A 15676-nucleotide genomic window follows, 5' to 3' on the forward strand; every position below is an offset into this window, starting at 1 on the left:
CTTCATGATGATATTATCTGACCCATATAACAACAACGTCCTGGGGCTAGTTATACTACACGATTCCCACTACCAGGACAGAAAGAGAACAAACAAACTCAGCAAATTGCACACATCGCAATGCCCGCACGCAAGACAGGCAACCTAATACGCAGCATTCCCCTGATCATGCTCCTTGATGTACTCAGCACCCTTTTCCAAGAACTCCTGCCTAGTAATAAAGTGTTGCTTCGATTCCTTCCTGCCCGCCCATTGCGCTGCTCCACGCCAAGCATCCAGAACGCAATCCCCTGCTTTCCTCACATTGATTGCTTGCTCAGCGGGTAATACAGCGCGCAGTTCAGAGCGCAGGCGTTCTTCGAAGCCTTGGAACATGGTGTTGCCGCCGGTAAGGAAGATGTCTTTCAGAACATTGTCGCGATGAGGCGAATCTGCCAGGCGTTCTGTGAGGATGTTGGATGCGATCTCCACGATGCCGGCTTGGTCAAGACCCGCGATGGTGGGCTGGAAGACTACTTCTGGTACGCGAATGCGTTCGACGTTGAGATGGATCTGGTTCGTTTCCTTTTGGCTTTCGGCATCGTAAGGGTAAGGACCGTGGAGGAAAGAGTGGAGGATGGATTTTGTCCAGTCAGTTTGTGCTTCGCGAGTCGATTCTTCGGTGAAATTTGGGTCGTGTTGGAGAAGTTGGGATTCGATCTCCTTGAGGTTCTTGGAGAGGTCTTCCTCTTCTTCATCGTCGGAGCCTTCGCCTGTGGCGATGGTGCGGTAGACGCCCCAGTCTGCATCGTCGGCACCGAATGTGTCATCATCGCCGCCGCCTCTTCTCCGTTTCTTAGTGGGTGCGTCTGACGCGAGATTGGCAATCGACTTCATGCGCATTTGGTTGGCGAGCGACTTTCGGTTTCCAAGTTCAGCCTTGAGACGCTCGCGGTCCTTCATCTTCTGAATAATGGCTTGACGGGCTATCCGGCGCTCTTCTATCCAGCCTTGAGGGTCTGTCTCTCGCCGTTGATCGTCGAGTCGCTGCTCTTCTGCCTGACGCGCCTTCTCCTTCTCCTTTTCAATCTTCGCACGTTGGCGTGCATCGTAGTTAGACTTCATCAATCGCTGCTGTCGTTTTTGCTTAATGCCCTCCTCGTCGAGCTGATCATCCGGAACTTCTAGCAGGGGGAACGTAGGTACTTCGACTTGTTCTTCTTCAACGTCGCCGAGGTCCTTGTTACGAGCCTTCTTAATAGCAGCTTCCAGTTCCTTGACCCGCTTGTTGAGCTGATTCTCGTCGTCAAAGTCGTTCGACTCTAATACGCGTGCCTTTTCCTTCTTGGTCGTGATCTCCTCCAGTTGCGCCTGCAGTTGTATGCACCACTCCAACTCTTCTTCCTTCTTCTTCAGCTTTTCAAGCCGCATCTTTGCAGCCTGAGCCTGCAATCTTCTACCACTCTCTTTCCGCTTTTCTGCCGCGGCAGCCAGCTCTTCTTCTGTCTTTTGTACTACAATCTGCTCTGTGTAGGGGAACTGGATAGTATGATCTCGGTCTTCGAGGCCCGTCCAGTCCAGATAGTGGCTAAGGTCGTTCTCATAGTCTTGTGATACGTAGCAGTGCTCACGGACGAGATCTTCGGCCTGATTGTCACTGATCTTTCCGGGGAATGTAGGGTATTTCAGCCTCAATAGCTTCAGCAGGTATTGCGCGGACTGGAAACGTCCCCAGTTCAGGCGAGTAGTTTGGGATAGGAGCGGCTTGGAGTTTACCACGGGGATAACATGTGTGGAAGTGTAGGAGGAGTCCATGACCAGACCGTTGCGACCGCCGTTGTAGGAGTAGGAGAAGAGCGAATCGATACCGTATGCGACGGATGGTGCGCCGTAGCACTCGAAAAGGATTTCGGACATGGCTGTAGGATGCATGTTAGCTATCGACACGATGTTATCCAGTATAAGCGCACGTACTCTTTCGTGAGTAGCCCAAATTGGCAACAGGCTCGGTCATAACGATGGGCCTGTCGATGCGCCCAGACCGGCCGTCTACACCCATCTTGACGAAGCAGTAGTCGAGCACGCCCTCCATGACATCCCAGTTGTTCACGATGTTGCTGCCAGGCTCATAGACGGGCTTGGATTGTCCTCGCGCGGTGCCGTCGGCGTAGACATCTGACCCAACAAAGGTAAAGGTGCGGTTGAGCTTGCGGTCGCGATACCTAGCCATGTTGGGTAGTACGGACAATCGGGGTTTGGAATCGAAGGACCATCCGGCGCGGACTGCTGACGAGCCTGTGGTGTGTTAGTCGCCATGGCAGCTTCGGCGCATGCGCAGCCTGTACATACCATTGTCGATGACTATGGCGGTTTCGCTGTTGCTACGCGACCAGCCTTCCTTGTCGATGGGCCGGAAGCCCTCAAAAGGCGGGTCCGACACGCTCCAGAGCTTGGGTGGAGGTTTGGGTGGATTGCGCCCTGCGAGTTGCGGCGCCTCGTCGATGGCCGAGGGAGCCATGGTGGTGCAGTGGGAGATGGAGATGGGGATGCGACAGGTCCAAGATCAGGGCGTTATCTCATGTCGCGGGTCGGAGATGTGGCGTGTGTGCCTGGCTAGCGCGATGGGTGCTGAGGATGCGCGGCATGGCGACTGCGGTGTGGTGAGGCTCTTGCAATGCTCGGTGGTCCGAGCCCGTCTCCGTATGTTAGGTACGCTTACTACGCTACTTCACATGCCGACGGTCTGGATTGCAGTCTTGCACATAGTGCTAACATGATCATATCTCATTACTGCTATCTACTGGCCTGTTTGCTGTCCCCACGTCCTGTAATCGAATTTCTCACCAGACTTGGCCTTGCCTTGGGTATTGTCCCCTTCACACCAAGTATATCTCATCTTGCATGCTTAAGCAGGATCCTTCAGACCATTTGTTGCTATGGCTCGTTAGCGCTATTACAAAAGCATCCCAGCATGACTATGTAGATACCTTCCAGGTGGAAAAGAACGTTAGATTGGTAGTTCTTGAACATCTGAGCCACAAGCTCGGTATCCATGTTTTGGATGTTGATCTCTTGCAGATTCTTGTTCAACATCATGACGGCCTCGTTCAGCTTCTCCTTTCCGGTAGTCAGCATTGTGTCCGTTGTGCATCGAGATGTTAGATTGACTCACGACGTTCACAATGATGCGAGAGAGCAACTGGCTCTGTTGGTGCTCGTGAGGGCTTTCCTAGAAACGCAGTCAGATCTACGCGCAGCTTACAAAAGATTTCCTATGCCGTCCTACCATTTTGGCGACTCGATAGTGTTGCAGTTGATAGTACGCGTTGGAGCTGTTTGGTGGGGAGGATGAAAGCAGTTAGTGCAGAGGATGCACATGCAGGTCCCGAGACGGAACCTTGGAAGAGCTCCACCTCCGCAAGCTCCATCGCGATACAAACACCGAGACTCTTCTACGTCCCCAACGTTCTTGCCACAACGTACACCCGAGCATCACGACACCTAGACACATCCCTGGACATCGGCAAGCGAACAGCGCGACGAGACCACCGACTGCGACTTGCTGGCTTCTTGACAACTCACAATATGGCACCCCTAACAGCGGCCTCTGACGACAAGACGCATCAAGCGCTCCTGGACAAGCTTGACGTCTACGCGGTACCCAAGCCTTTCCGCAACCCCAACTGGAAGCCTCCACAACGCCGCAACAAGAACCTCAAGCAGATTCTCGGTGAGGCATCGCGCAAAGAAGCCTCAGTAATGGCCACGCAGAACAACAGTGGCAACTCAACACCTGCTGTGGCCACTGAAGGCAACGCAGGCCGCCAACCCAACATCGCCCAAGCAGCACAGAGCCTGAGCACGCTGGTGCTGGAGAAGAACGGCAGGGCTGCTGCCGGGCCGGCGCCTACATACACCAACATCGAGTCAGCCCCGAGCTTCCACCCGAGCAGTCAAAAGAAGTACTGCGACATCACCGGCCTTCCTGCGCCATACACCGACCCCAAGACGCGTCTACGCTATCACAACAAGGAGGTCTTTGGAGGCATTCGGACCATGCCGCAGAATGTCTCCGAGGGTTATCTCGCCGCCAGAGGTGCACACACAGTCTTGAAGTGAGCATGTCTCGGTGCTGGCGTAGCTATTGCTGCTCCAAAGTCGACTCATCGGCATGCGTCTTGCACGGGTGGCGCATCGCTCAACTCATCAAGAATACACGACTACTCGTCCATTCGTGGATATGCGCGAGACCAAGTAAGCTAACAACATGCCTCTGAGCCGGGCGAGGAACACTGCTCAGATAGGGTCTTATTCAAGGTTTATGTATGATCATCAAAGTCAAACTACTCTCCACCCACCACATGCCTCTCGGCTTGTGGCTCAAGGAGGTGCTCCGGCTTAACCGTGATCCAGTATTCTTCTGCGCCCATAAGACAGGATACCAGGGCCTCGAGGGAGGATTCCTAGTTACAGCAGCTTGAAGCATGCTGTTGTCAGGGCGGGATCTATGTTGTAATGATAATTCGAGTGTCTTGTAACTACAAGCGAACAATAAATCGATTGCTCTTCCCTGCTGAATATCAGAGCCTTGTCTAGCTGCTCTTGCGTTAGATGGACTCGAGAGGTGTAGAGGTTGAGGAGCATGCCACCAGAGTTTTATGCGATTACCCGCGGGAACTGCAGCGCTAGCAGGGGTGAGCTTCGGGCCGACCGTCGATTGAGCGCGCCGCGTCTTCACTCGCAAGGGGACACGAGACAGCAAGACGAAAGGTAGCACCTTCATGCCAGATATACATCGAGACTAGGCGCCACTCTACTACTTCTCCTCTCCTACGCCGTCTTCTTCCACATCGCTACGGAATTTCGCACGCCGCGCACTGTACAAACAACAAAATACCAAGATGCCGACTATGTGGCTTTCAGACACCCAGAGTAAGTTACGCAAACATGCAGCCTCAGTCACCGCATAGGACATGAGCTAACAGCAATGACAGAGATTGGGGTCGCCTTCTGTTCAGGGGGTAGGTACGCGCCCACCACCACGAATGCGCCCACTACTCAGCAGAAGATTGACAGCATGAACAGGCGGACTCTTTCTGATGGGAGGTGTCATGATGTTTTTTGATCGTGCAATGTACGTTTCAACTCTGCATATACGTACAGCCTTTACTGACATGCGAACAGGCTGGCAATGGGAAACGTACGTCTTCGACCTCCTCGAACCAAGTCCTCCGCTATCGAACCCTCCCTAATACCCCCAATAGATACTCTTTCTGATTGGTCTCACACTCATCATCGGAACAACGAAGACCGTCGCCTTCTTCGCGCGCAAGCAGAAATGGAAAGGCACAGTGGCATTCGTCGCTGGTATCTCACTTATCCTGATGCGCTGGGCTTTCATCGGTTTCATAATCGAACTGTACGGTATACTTGTGCTGTTTGGGGACTTTCTCATGACCATTGCGGGCTTCGTCAGCAATGTACCGGTGATTGGGCCATATATAGCCAAGGCACTGGAAACGATAAGCGGTGCGAGGCGAAATGCTGATCTGCCTGTATGAGATAGGAAGGACAGCATCAGAGCTACGACTTTGACGAGCTATGGTTGGGAATGTTAGGATATTGTATTATACGCAGTTGCACAGGTGGCGGCCGGGAGTTGCTAGATACACGAGTTTGAATGAGCATGAATGGAAGGATGGCAAACACAGTGACCAGATGGCTCACGGAGCGCTTGTCTTTGTATCTTCTACGAATCACTAGGTGCCCGAGGCATGATTCCAGAACATATCCGTATGTGAAGACAGTGGATCTATAGTGACTGCATACATTGCAAGCGCAGCTTGTCCCATCTAAATGCTGTTGTATAATGGTGGCGTGAGAAATGCTCCGGGTCGCAGGTCGGGTAGGCGGCATGGGATACCTTCACGTGGTTTCGCGTTGACGCGTTTTCAGGTTCCCCGCGATCGCGTAAGTGATCCGTTGCCGCACTTACCAAACTGCTGTCGCGCAGTCAACTTACGCGTCTTTACATCTCACTCAAAGTTATCCAACATCCTTCTCACGCAACATGTCTCGCGAAGAATCGCCCTTCGTGCGCGCCCCGGCCGAAGAAGAAGGTTACAACGGGATCCATCGCGCATTCTTACAAGCGTTCCATACGCACAGCGTCCTCACAGTAGACGAAACGAAGTCTATCCTCGCCCATGTGATGACTGCACACAGTCCGTTTTCTTTACGCCATTGCCATTACACAAGCTGACAACACCGACAGACCCCGAACGCCCATGGACAGCCGGCGACGTAACCCAGCCAAACATCACGTCCACCATACAAACCATAAACGCCAAAATCGAAGCCTTCGACTACGAGATCCGATCAACACGCGACCAGCAAACCAAGGAAAGCATCTACGCCCTCGTTAACAACGCAAGCGACACCGTCACCCAATTCGCTACCACCTTCTCCGCAAACGAAATCGCATACATCAGACGCGTCCTCGACCAAATGTTTGAGACAAATAACACCAACATCCGCGAAGTCATGGCGGTGAAACATACAGAAGCCTCACAGCTTGCTCGCACCTTACGCCGGAACAGACAGAGTCAGGCAAACAGCAGACAGAGCCAGGTCAACGGCGATGCAGACGACACCCAGGCCAGCGCTGATACGGGGATAACGATAGCCGAGGCAGATCAGGTCCTGGAAACACTCGTCTCGCAAGCCTTCTTCCAAAAGTCCAAAGCGGGTTACTATTCCCTGGCTCCACGCGCGCTCATGGAACTCCGCGCTTACCTCAAGGAAACGTACAACGAGTCTGCAGAAGAAAACGAGGATGGGCGGGAGATCATCAGGATCCGGGATTGTGAGGGGTGTAAGGAGATCGTTACGTTTGGCATTAGGTGCAACAACAAAGAGTGTGGGGTTCGATGGCACGATGCGTGTGCTAATAGCTACTATCGGGGCAGAAGCGGGGATCGTAGGAAGTGTCCCAAGTGTCAGACGGAATGTACAGGAGACGTGTTTGTAGGAGAAAGGGCGGCTTGGACGGGACCAAGGACGAGCACTGGCGGTAATCGGCGCAGCACGCAGCAGCAGGAAGTGGAAGACGAGGAAGAAGATGAGTGAGAGCACGTGATAAGAGCCAGGAACGTCAGAACGAAGATACCCGTGGGCATTCAGGCGTTGGATGTTTTGTGATTTGGAGTTGAAGCCAAGAATTTTGATTGGTTCCATCATGTATCGCGTTCATCAATCATAAGCCAGTCCTTATTGTCTCCATATCCCAAACTCTCTAGACTTTTGCCAACGCCAAATACCCCATACTATATACATGGTCTAATCCGAACACTGCACTCGGCAGAAGCGTTTAGTGTGCACCGTTGGACTTGCTCTGGTTTGCCCGCCTCTCGGCGACAGCAGATGCAAGGTTCTCGAGAGTGTCGACGGTGCTGTCCCAGTCGATGCAAGCATCTGTGATGGAGACACCCTTTTTCAGACCGCTAGGTCCCTCAGGTGGGACCTTCTGGTTGCCCTCGTTGATGTTGGATTCGATCATGACACCAACAATGCCGGTCTCACCGTTGCGGATCTGGTCGGCAATGTCCTTGGCTACGAGGGGCTGGTTGCGGTGGTTCTTGTTGGAGTTGCCTGTCAGACATTAGTGTGTGTTGGTAGAGCATTTGTGTATACGGGAACGTACCGTGTGAGCAGTCGACCATCATGACCTCAGGCAGGTTCTTCTTCTTCAAAGCCTCCCTGGCAGCCTTGATGCTGTCCTTGTCGTAGTTGGTACCCTTGGATCCACCACGGAGAATGACAAAGCAGTGCTCGTTACCTGCCGTCCTGGTGATGGCAGCCAGACCCTGCTTCGTTACGCCCATGAAGTGGTGCTTAGCAGCAGCAGCACCAATCGCATCGACCGCCACGGTCAAGCCTCCATCGGTACCGTTCTTGAATCCAATAGGGAAAGAGAGACCAGAGGCTAGCTCACGGTGCAATTGTGACTCGGTTGTTCGCGCACCAATAGCACCAAGAGAGATAAGGTCGGCGAGGAACTGTGGAGAGATAGTGTCGAGCATCTCGGAGGCAATAGGCATGCCCGCGGATGTGAGGTCCACAAACAACTTGCGCGACACTCTCAGGCCCTTGTTGATTTTGTAGCTCTCGTCAATGTCTGGGTCGTTGATCAGGCCCTTCCAGCCGACGGTTGTGCGTGGTTTTTCGAGGTAGGCGCGCATGATGATGCAGAGGTTGTCTTGAAGCTTGTCGGCGAGGGTCTTGAGGCGCTGGCAGTACTCCAGTGCCAGCTCTGGGTCGTGGAGCGAGCAGGGCCCGACCATGACCAGGAGACGGTCATCTTTCTGGGTAATGATGCTGGCGGCTTCCTTGCGACCTTGGATGACGGTCTTCTCGGCATGTGCGGGGATGGGGATCTCGGACGCGAGAAGTTGGGGTGGGATCAGCGGGTCGTAGCCAAGTACGCGCACATCGTCGCTCGGGTTGATGGACATGTCGGGTGTTTCTGTTGCAGCGGGAGCCATTGTACAGTGGGTAGGCTATCTTTATGTATATTAGTAGGCTGTCTGAGCGACTGTCGATTTGCGGTCAGTCTTACTTGGACTGTGGCACAGACGTATGCGGATGTACAGCAGCGAGGTTGTACAGGGCGTGCAATAGAGTGCAAGGAGGGGCGTTGAATGTCTCAAGTCAGAAAATCAAGCGCGCAGATGGTGTATGCAGGCGCAGGTCCGAGGTCGGCGAGAATAACAGGCAAAGGGTATAATGAGGGCGTTGCAAATACAGTCATATGCCACCAAATTATTTGGGAAACTTTAGGTCGGGGTGGGGCTGATGGTTGGTTCTGGTCCCGCAGGCTATCGATACACCGTCGACGGAGCTTTGCAGCTGCATGTGCGCCAAGCTCGTTACCCTGGAATTGGGAATCGCCCTCTTCCTGTTGGTCAATGTACGTGTATGTTGCTGCTGGAGCTCGACGACGGCGTGAACATGACCTTTTCCTCTTGGTGTAGTCCGCAGATCGGCCTGGTTTTGAATTCTGGTATGAGGTGGCAGCTGGCAGGCTGGATGGAAGCGTTGGCGGCACTGTCTGACCAAAGCTGCAGCAACGGCTCACTCAGCCCGTATCCCTTCCAACAGCATCTCTCCGACCCCTAGAGGCCTGCATTCAGCTTGCGACATGTCCAGGTGGCTACACACACACGCCTCCTGCCACATCCCGCCATGACAAGTGAACGTATGCTCCTCCCCTTCCCCTTGGACATGCAGATACACAGCCCACGTGATGCCGTACCTGCCTCGGTTTCGGCGAGTTCAAGGTTTGGCTTCAGTTGCCAATCACCACTCCGCCACGCTAAGCCACACCATCGTCGACATCATCGCGACTATCTCTCGCACGCACCGCCGGCAAGCGACACCTCGGGCTGGATCTGGACGGGCCTCCAACTCCCGGCAACCAAGTCGCAAGTTCCCCCCACAGTCGCTTGAGGCGCGCGACTCCACCATCCAAGCCTTGGTTCTTTTCATGCGACCTGAAACAGCGCCCCTGATAGTCATATCAACCCCCCGCCCGGCTTGCGTCAAACATACCGACCAGGTCTCTCGATCGCAGTCCCGCTTCCTCAGCCGCACCCCTCTCGACCCTCACTGCACCACCACAATCATCTCGTTACCATTCCACCGACGCGTTGATCGCGTTGCGCCGACGTAAGGAAGGACCACTCGTTTAGTCTACATCACCATGTCTGCATTTCACTTCATGGCCAGGAAGCGAGGGCGCGACGACGATTCAGACTCGGATTTCGACGAGGAAAGGTACCTCAAGGTATGTCGGCAATATCGTGTGCCGGGCTTTGGCTAATGGCGGTACAGAAATCCCGACCGGGCAGCAACGAGCCGACCAAACTTGACCAGTTCCAACATCAATCGCTGTCGACCCCACCAAGACTCTTTACGGACATCCGGTCTATGACACCGGCACATTCAGAATATGGAGGAGCGAATTCGCCGGATTCGATATATGGTGGACCTGTCTGTATATCAAGAGAATCAAGTGGCATGGACATGGATATGGATATGGACGACGATGACATGGATGTTCGGAGCCAGCCGCCAGAGTCGCCCGCCTTCAACTCGTTTGGCAGCAACTTCATGCGACCGCCCATGCTCCAACCATCGCTATTCAACTCAGACGCCGTCAACAACAATAGTCGGATACCCACACCCATACACCCGACTTTTAAGAGAGGGGGGATGAGCGGATTGGGTTATCCGATGAGCGGATCAGCCGGTGGCATAGCTATGAACAACTCGAATGTACCGTCCATGCAGGCACCTCCACCAGCCTGGAAGGGACAGAGGCAGGATGTAGACGAAGATCGGACTAGACGCATGCCTTCACCCATATCCGAGGACGATGACATTCCAGATACGCCAACCGCTTTCACCCAGTCACAACTATCGCGACTTAGTTTTTCGCACACCAGTACGGCCGATCAGATGGATACCGAGTCATCCTCCACCTTGGCCCCACCTTCGACGCCTCGCGGAAGGAAACGAAGCGGTGCTTTGACCGGTATGGGACGTTTCAGTATGGGTTACCGGGAAGACTGCGAGAAGTGCAGACAGCGGGTTCCAGGCCACTATTCACATTTCCTACCATAGAGAAGGTGGGCCTAGAGACAGCGGACTCGGGTCATTGGGGTACGACAGCGTGGCGAACCTTGGTATTTGCCCATGACATTCGCACCACGATACTCACCTACACGGGCTCTTCAAACTTCGTCATCATCATTATCCACACTTACGGCGTGGCGTTTTCATGCCTCGTAATCGGCGTTTCATCAGCATGGCGTTCCAGGAGTCTTATCATGCGTTAACGATATCCCTCTAAATGTACAAGTATTCTACTATTCGACGATAGCAATTCCACAAAAGACACTCGTCATCGTACTTGCCACTTGACTGAACGTATCATTGTGCACCGCTCTGTTTCTTAACTGTGCCCAACTATAGCATGTCAGAAACACTTATCGGGCCTTCTTCTCCGGCACCACGAAAAGAAGACCTGCAACAGTATACATCAGCAGGTTTTTCCAAGATGCAATACGGTATAGCGTTACGGTTAAGGCCAGCAGAACATGGTACTGTGTGAAACAAGTGGGACCTGGGGTGTAGTGAAACGAAACGGCACAGCGCTTCCTGTGGCGCAAAGCGAATCTCGTCATTTGTGAAACGAACGATCTGAGGGTTCAGAGTAGGTCTAGACCAGGTTCGCGGGTGTCTTGTGCCGTGGTGTAGATATCGAACGACAGCGAAGGGACTAATCAGGAAGGTGCGACGGGGATGCTTTATGTGAGGCATGTAAGGCGGCCATTCGGGAGTTGGCAAAAGAGTGCAATTTCCGTAGACGATGGTGTCAGTTGGGGATTTTGTATTGGGAAACCCACCAGTGGTGTACGTCGAACGGAGAGGATCAATGATGTCGATTCATGAAGAAGAGTTTTGTGCACTTGTCTCTACATTACGGGACATGATCAAAGTAGCTTAGTATGTTGGCGCGGTCCTTCTACAAGCAGACGCTTATCGTTTAAGATGCATCATATGCCGGTATACTTGATTGAGAATCTTATAGGAACGGCGGGCATTTTAGGATGTATCATAAATCCAATAACAACGAGCAAACTTAGTAAGGTGGTAGTAGCATAACCATCAAAATCAAACTTTGACATCAACTCCTGGGATAGAGCAATACAAAACAAGAGAAACCATCATAGTGATTGTTGCCAGTTCCCATGAACTCACCTACTACCGCCTAGCTAGAATCTTCCTCGTCGGCTGGTGGCAGCCATCGTATGATGCGCCATATATCCCTGATCTCATAATAGCATTCATAATGTTTCTTTGCGTACCGAATGGCGCGTGAGCGGTTATCCATAGAACTGATGTCAGGATCAGGTAAATTCGCGAGCAGCCTCTCGTAGTATGGGTTACTGCGCTCCGCGGGACCCCGGGGCTTCTCTTTCATATACTCACGATACCGGTAAGCTAAGGCATAGGGGTCTTGTCGAATCGGAATAGGTTCAGTCATGACTACAGTGGTTACAATATAGATGTCGTTCCGCGCGAGGGCGAAGTTGATGTGGAAGTTTGTGGCCTGGTAGAGTAGTAGTAAACCAGGCTGACATCAAGCGTTTATGAGTAGGGACACGCTCGGCTGTGTGACATTGTGAATTTTCGCGCAACAAAGGTTGAATAGATGACCTTGATGTGAGGAGCCCTTTCTATGCACAATGTCGTACTAGAGGAGCAGCGGCCTGGGAGGAATTTGTCAGTGGTGACTGAGTATACCTCGGGTGCCGAAATCGCTCCAAACGCTCATGTAAACCGACATGAGATGGCGGCAAGATCGTAATCTTCTTCGGAGAAAAACCGAAGGAAGTTTGCTGCTGCCCGTGGTGAGCAAGGCGCTCCTTTGCCGGGCTTCAGTTGAGATCGGTTTGAAGACCAATGGCGGAAAGGCATTCTCAAAGCGTGGCTGTCATCGAGATTGCTCTTGTTGGCCGTCAAAAAGTATGTGAGATGACCATAAAAGCGATGACAGGGAGGAAAAGCAGCACCAGTAACAGGGGACTCTGTTGCAAATAAAGGCATAAAGACCCGTGGACATCAGAAGCTCGTACGTCCACGGGTGGACGCAACTCGAGAAAAGGTTGCCAAATGCATCCTATTTAGAGGTATGATGTAGAATGGGATACGACGGAGTACAGACTCTACCGTATATGCTCAGCGACGTAAACAAGGTGTACAGCGGATATAATGCGAAGCCGTTGGAGCGCTCATGTTCCCTTGACCTCGGTCGCGGCTGCATCTGTTTTTGTGGGGCGCAGCATTTTGGCGCCCGCGCTTGCGGGATAGCGGCTAGCGCTAACGCTAAGAGTCTGGCAAAAATTGAGCTTCCGAAGAATTCCTCGAACACCACTTCAACATGTCGTCGAAGTCGTACGTTGTCCCTACACCACGCGCAGTTTCCAAAGCTAATCCTTACCCAATAGAACTGTTCCCACACAGAGTGAGATCACTCTCGTGCCTGAGAACCTCCTCAAGAAGAGGAAGTCTCAGGAGAAGGCTCGTGAGGAGCGCGCGATCGCAACACGCGAGAAGCGAGGTACGACCAACCCCAGCATGCTATCGACGATCCATGAGGGCGATTACGATGATTATAACTACCACACTATCGGCTAGACTACGGTCAATGTTGTCGAATTGTTAACCATCTTTCGGGAATGATGCAATCGTCCTCACTGGAGCTCATGGCATGACACACTGTTGCAGACAGCGCTGACATGACACAGACAAGAGCAAGAAGAAGCGCGAGGTCATCTTCACGAGAGCCGAGAAGTATGTGAAGGAGTACCGCGATGCCGAGCGGGAGCGCGTGCGCTTGTCGCGCGAGGCCAAGAAGAGCGATAGCCTATACGTCCCCGCCGAGCCCAAACTCGCCTTCGTCGTCCGGATAAAGGGTATCAACAAGATTGATCCCAAGAAGCGCAAGACACTGCAGCTTCTGCGGTTACTTCAGATCAACAATGGCGTCTTCGTCAAGCTTACCAAGGCGACTATGGAGATGCTGAAGATTGTTGAGCCCTTCGTTGCTTATGGCTACCCGAACCAGAAGTCGGTTCGTGAGCTCATCTACAGTAAGTTCGGTACAGATGCAAGTTTACTGCCAGATATTAACTGGGATACAGAGCGTGGCTATGGCAAGGTCGACAAGCAACGCCTTCCTCTGACGGACAACGAGATCATCGAAGAGAACCTTGGCAAATACGGCATGATCTGTATGGAAGACCTCATCCATGAGATCTGCACCGTTGGGCCGAACTTTAAGGCTGCTTCGAACTTCCTCTGGCCGTTCAAGCTTAACAGCCCTACTGGTGGCTTCCGCAAGAGGAAGTTCAAGCACTTCATCGAAGGTGGTGACTTGGGCAACCGGGAAGACAAGATCAACGAATTGATCAGGCAGATGAATTAGACCACGCGAGGTCAATATTTTTTGGGTTTCGTCTCTGGTTTGGGCGTGAAAAGCTTTGGGATATACCACGGGAGTGAGCATTTACATCGGCGTTTGGGACCTCTGACCTTTAAGTATCACGGTCACTTGACGAGTCTACGTGCAAAACGCATGCAATCTGAATGAATTTGAACTGTTGCGCTGTGTTCGCCTCATACAACTTGGCCACCAGAATCTCGTGCTCCTTCGGCAAGGACATTGCTGTCGTCGTGTATTTGCCAGTGTCATGCGATGCGGATTAGCGGCATGTATTGCCAGCGCACCACGAACGCGTTGGGCACTGTGTGAGCCGAAAACGCGCGTGCGATCAATCTTCCAAGCAGGAGCCTTGGGTACCTTTGAAATGCGCAGGATATTCGCAGTAATTGCTTTTCATGGCCGGTCTGGAAGGTACCACAGGCTCAGACGTTTGAAATGGGTAGAGAGGAAGTATCTCACTACCGCCTCAGCCATCTCACGATGCCTGGCTATCCTCACACTCGGTCACGTGCTACTCCTGCGCTAAGCCACTTTGATTTGAAGTTATCTTAGCAACATCGCTTGCCAATCCAGTACCGCGTGCATCTCCTTGCCGGCACTTATTTATTCATTCTCCAGCCCATAGTGTTCGCCCTCACCGCATCCCTGACGTAAACTCAAGTGCCGTGAATATCGTTGTGGACGACGTAGCGTTCGACTCCACACGAGACAAATATTGCCTCCTACGCGGGATGGTGAAGTCAGCTGCATGACCAACACGATGTTTCTGGTGCCTGATGGAAAATCACGGTAAGGGCTGCAAGCGTCACTATGGGTATTGATGAGCTCGAGGGGCCAATCCGCGGCCAAGGACGTGGGCAAGAAATATGTTGGACGGTGTGAGTGGAGCAGGTGCCGGCCTCGAAGGCTCGAACATCCTCACATGCATCCCAGTGCATACAGTGGGCACCTGCTTACGATATTGCACCGAGCCCAGAGGGGGGCGCCGAGCGCTTGGGTTGCCAGTGACGATTGCACGAGCAGCAATTTGGCGACGAGGACGTTGATGACGCTCGCCTACAGGCACCAGGCAGTCCGGTTTCGCCGCCGACGTTGTCACTGCCACGCTACCATGGGCATCAGATTCGGGATCGATTTGCATAAGTCGCGCTGATCGCGACACCCTCCGTCTTGCCCATGGTAGGACGTGGCCCCGCCCGACGGACAAGGCCAGGCGTCGCAGGAGCGCTCAACGGCCGCGGCACAATTTTGCACTGCGAACGGGTCCGAGTCGGTGGTGAAGTGCGCGATGGCAGTGCTATTCTTGGGCCCGGCGTATTGCCACGGCCACGACACGAGAGCAGCCATCAAAACAAAACGCAGACTGGCACGGGGCTGCGCGTCGCCCAGTGCAAATTGACTCCTGTCTTCACAATTCAGGCACTCGAGCACTGTTCACAACCCAAGCAGCTCAGATGACAGGTGCTCACCACGGCGCAGCGGACCAGTGAGGCCGCTACTGCAGGCGCGCCAAAAGAAGAGGGCGATACGTGGCTGGCTTCTGTCGCGGGTGCAGAGGGCCAGAGGGTGGTCCCTGGCAGCGTTCATTGGCCGGGCGCGGTGGAGTTGTGCAGCGCTGCACCACGA

General features: G+C 53.2%; 7 protein-coding genes across 7 annotated transcripts; 5 read left to right on the forward strand and 2 right to left on the reverse strand.

Annotated features, from left to right (window-relative positions):
* Nucleotides 1-144: 144 nt before the first annotated feature.
* On the reverse strand, nucleotides 145-2497 carry J4E78_002113 (uncharacterized protein; the record flags this gene model as incomplete). The annotated part of the gene is made up of 3 exons (XM_049362763.1): nucleotides 145-1898; nucleotides 1954-2274; nucleotides 2329-2497. The coding sequence occupies 3 exons, from the start codon at nucleotides 2495-2497 to the stop codon at nucleotides 145-147; spliced, it is 2244 nt and encodes a 747-aa protein (XP_049225355.1).
* A 1067-nt stretch (nucleotides 2498-3564) lies between these two features.
* Nucleotides 3565-4098, forward strand: J4E78_002114 (uncharacterized protein; the record flags this gene model as incomplete). Its single annotated transcript, XM_049362764.1, has 1 exon — nucleotides 3565-4098. The coding sequence occupies one exon, from the start codon at nucleotides 3565-3567 to the stop codon at nucleotides 4096-4098; it is 534 nt and encodes a 177-aa protein (XP_049225356.1).
* Nucleotides 4099-4880: 782 nt separating this feature from the next.
* J4E78_002115 (uncharacterized protein) lies at nucleotides 4881-5540 on the forward strand (the record flags this gene model as incomplete). The annotated part of the gene is made up of 5 exons (XM_049362765.1): nucleotides 4881-4911; nucleotides 4974-5000; nucleotides 5065-5113; nucleotides 5164-5179; nucleotides 5244-5540. 5 exons carry the CDS (start codon nucleotides 4881-4883, stop codon nucleotides 5538-5540), a joined length of 420 nt encoding a protein of 139 aa, XP_049225357.1.
* Nucleotides 5541-6049: 509 nt separating this feature from the next.
* Nucleotides 6050-7107, forward strand: J4E78_002116 (uncharacterized protein; the record flags this gene model as incomplete). Its single annotated transcript, XM_049362766.1, has 2 exons — nucleotides 6050-6203; nucleotides 6254-7107. The coding sequence occupies 2 exons, from the start codon at nucleotides 6050-6052 to the stop codon at nucleotides 7105-7107; spliced, it is 1008 nt and encodes a 335-aa protein (XP_049225358.1).
* Nucleotides 7108-7348: 241 nt separating this feature from the next.
* On the reverse strand, nucleotides 7349-8522 carry AMT16_1 (Phospho-2-dehydro-3-deoxyheptonate aldolase amt16; the record flags this gene model as incomplete). Its single annotated transcript, XM_049362767.1, has 2 exons — nucleotides 7349-7629; nucleotides 7682-8522. 2 exons carry the CDS (start codon nucleotides 8520-8522, stop codon nucleotides 7349-7351), a joined length of 1122 nt encoding a protein of 373 aa, XP_049225359.1.
* Nucleotides 8523-9739: 1217 nt separating this feature from the next.
* Nucleotides 9740-10662, forward strand: J4E78_002118 (uncharacterized protein; the record flags this gene model as incomplete). The annotated part of the gene is made up of 2 exons (XM_049362768.1): nucleotides 9740-9823; nucleotides 9871-10662. 2 exons carry the CDS (start codon nucleotides 9740-9742, stop codon nucleotides 10660-10662), a joined length of 876 nt encoding a protein of 291 aa, XP_049225360.1.
* A 2323-nt stretch (nucleotides 10663-12985) lies between these two features.
* RPL7_1 (60S ribosomal protein L7) lies at nucleotides 12986-14032 on the forward strand (the record flags this gene model as incomplete). The annotated part of the gene is made up of 3 exons (XM_049362769.1): nucleotides 12986-12990; nucleotides 13053-13165; nucleotides 13353-14032. 3 exons carry the CDS (start codon nucleotides 12986-12988, stop codon nucleotides 14030-14032), a joined length of 798 nt encoding a protein of 265 aa, XP_049225361.1.
* Nucleotides 14033-15676: the final 1644 nt, after the last annotated feature.

This window comes from Alternaria triticimaculans (assembly GCF_023758025.1).
Source record: "Alternaria triticimaculans strain BMP 0046 chromosome Unknown scaffold_2, whole genome shotgun sequence".
In the NCBI taxonomy this organism is placed as follows: domain Eukaryota; kingdom Fungi; phylum Ascomycota; class Dothideomycetes; order Pleosporales; family Pleosporaceae; genus Alternaria; species Alternaria triticimaculans.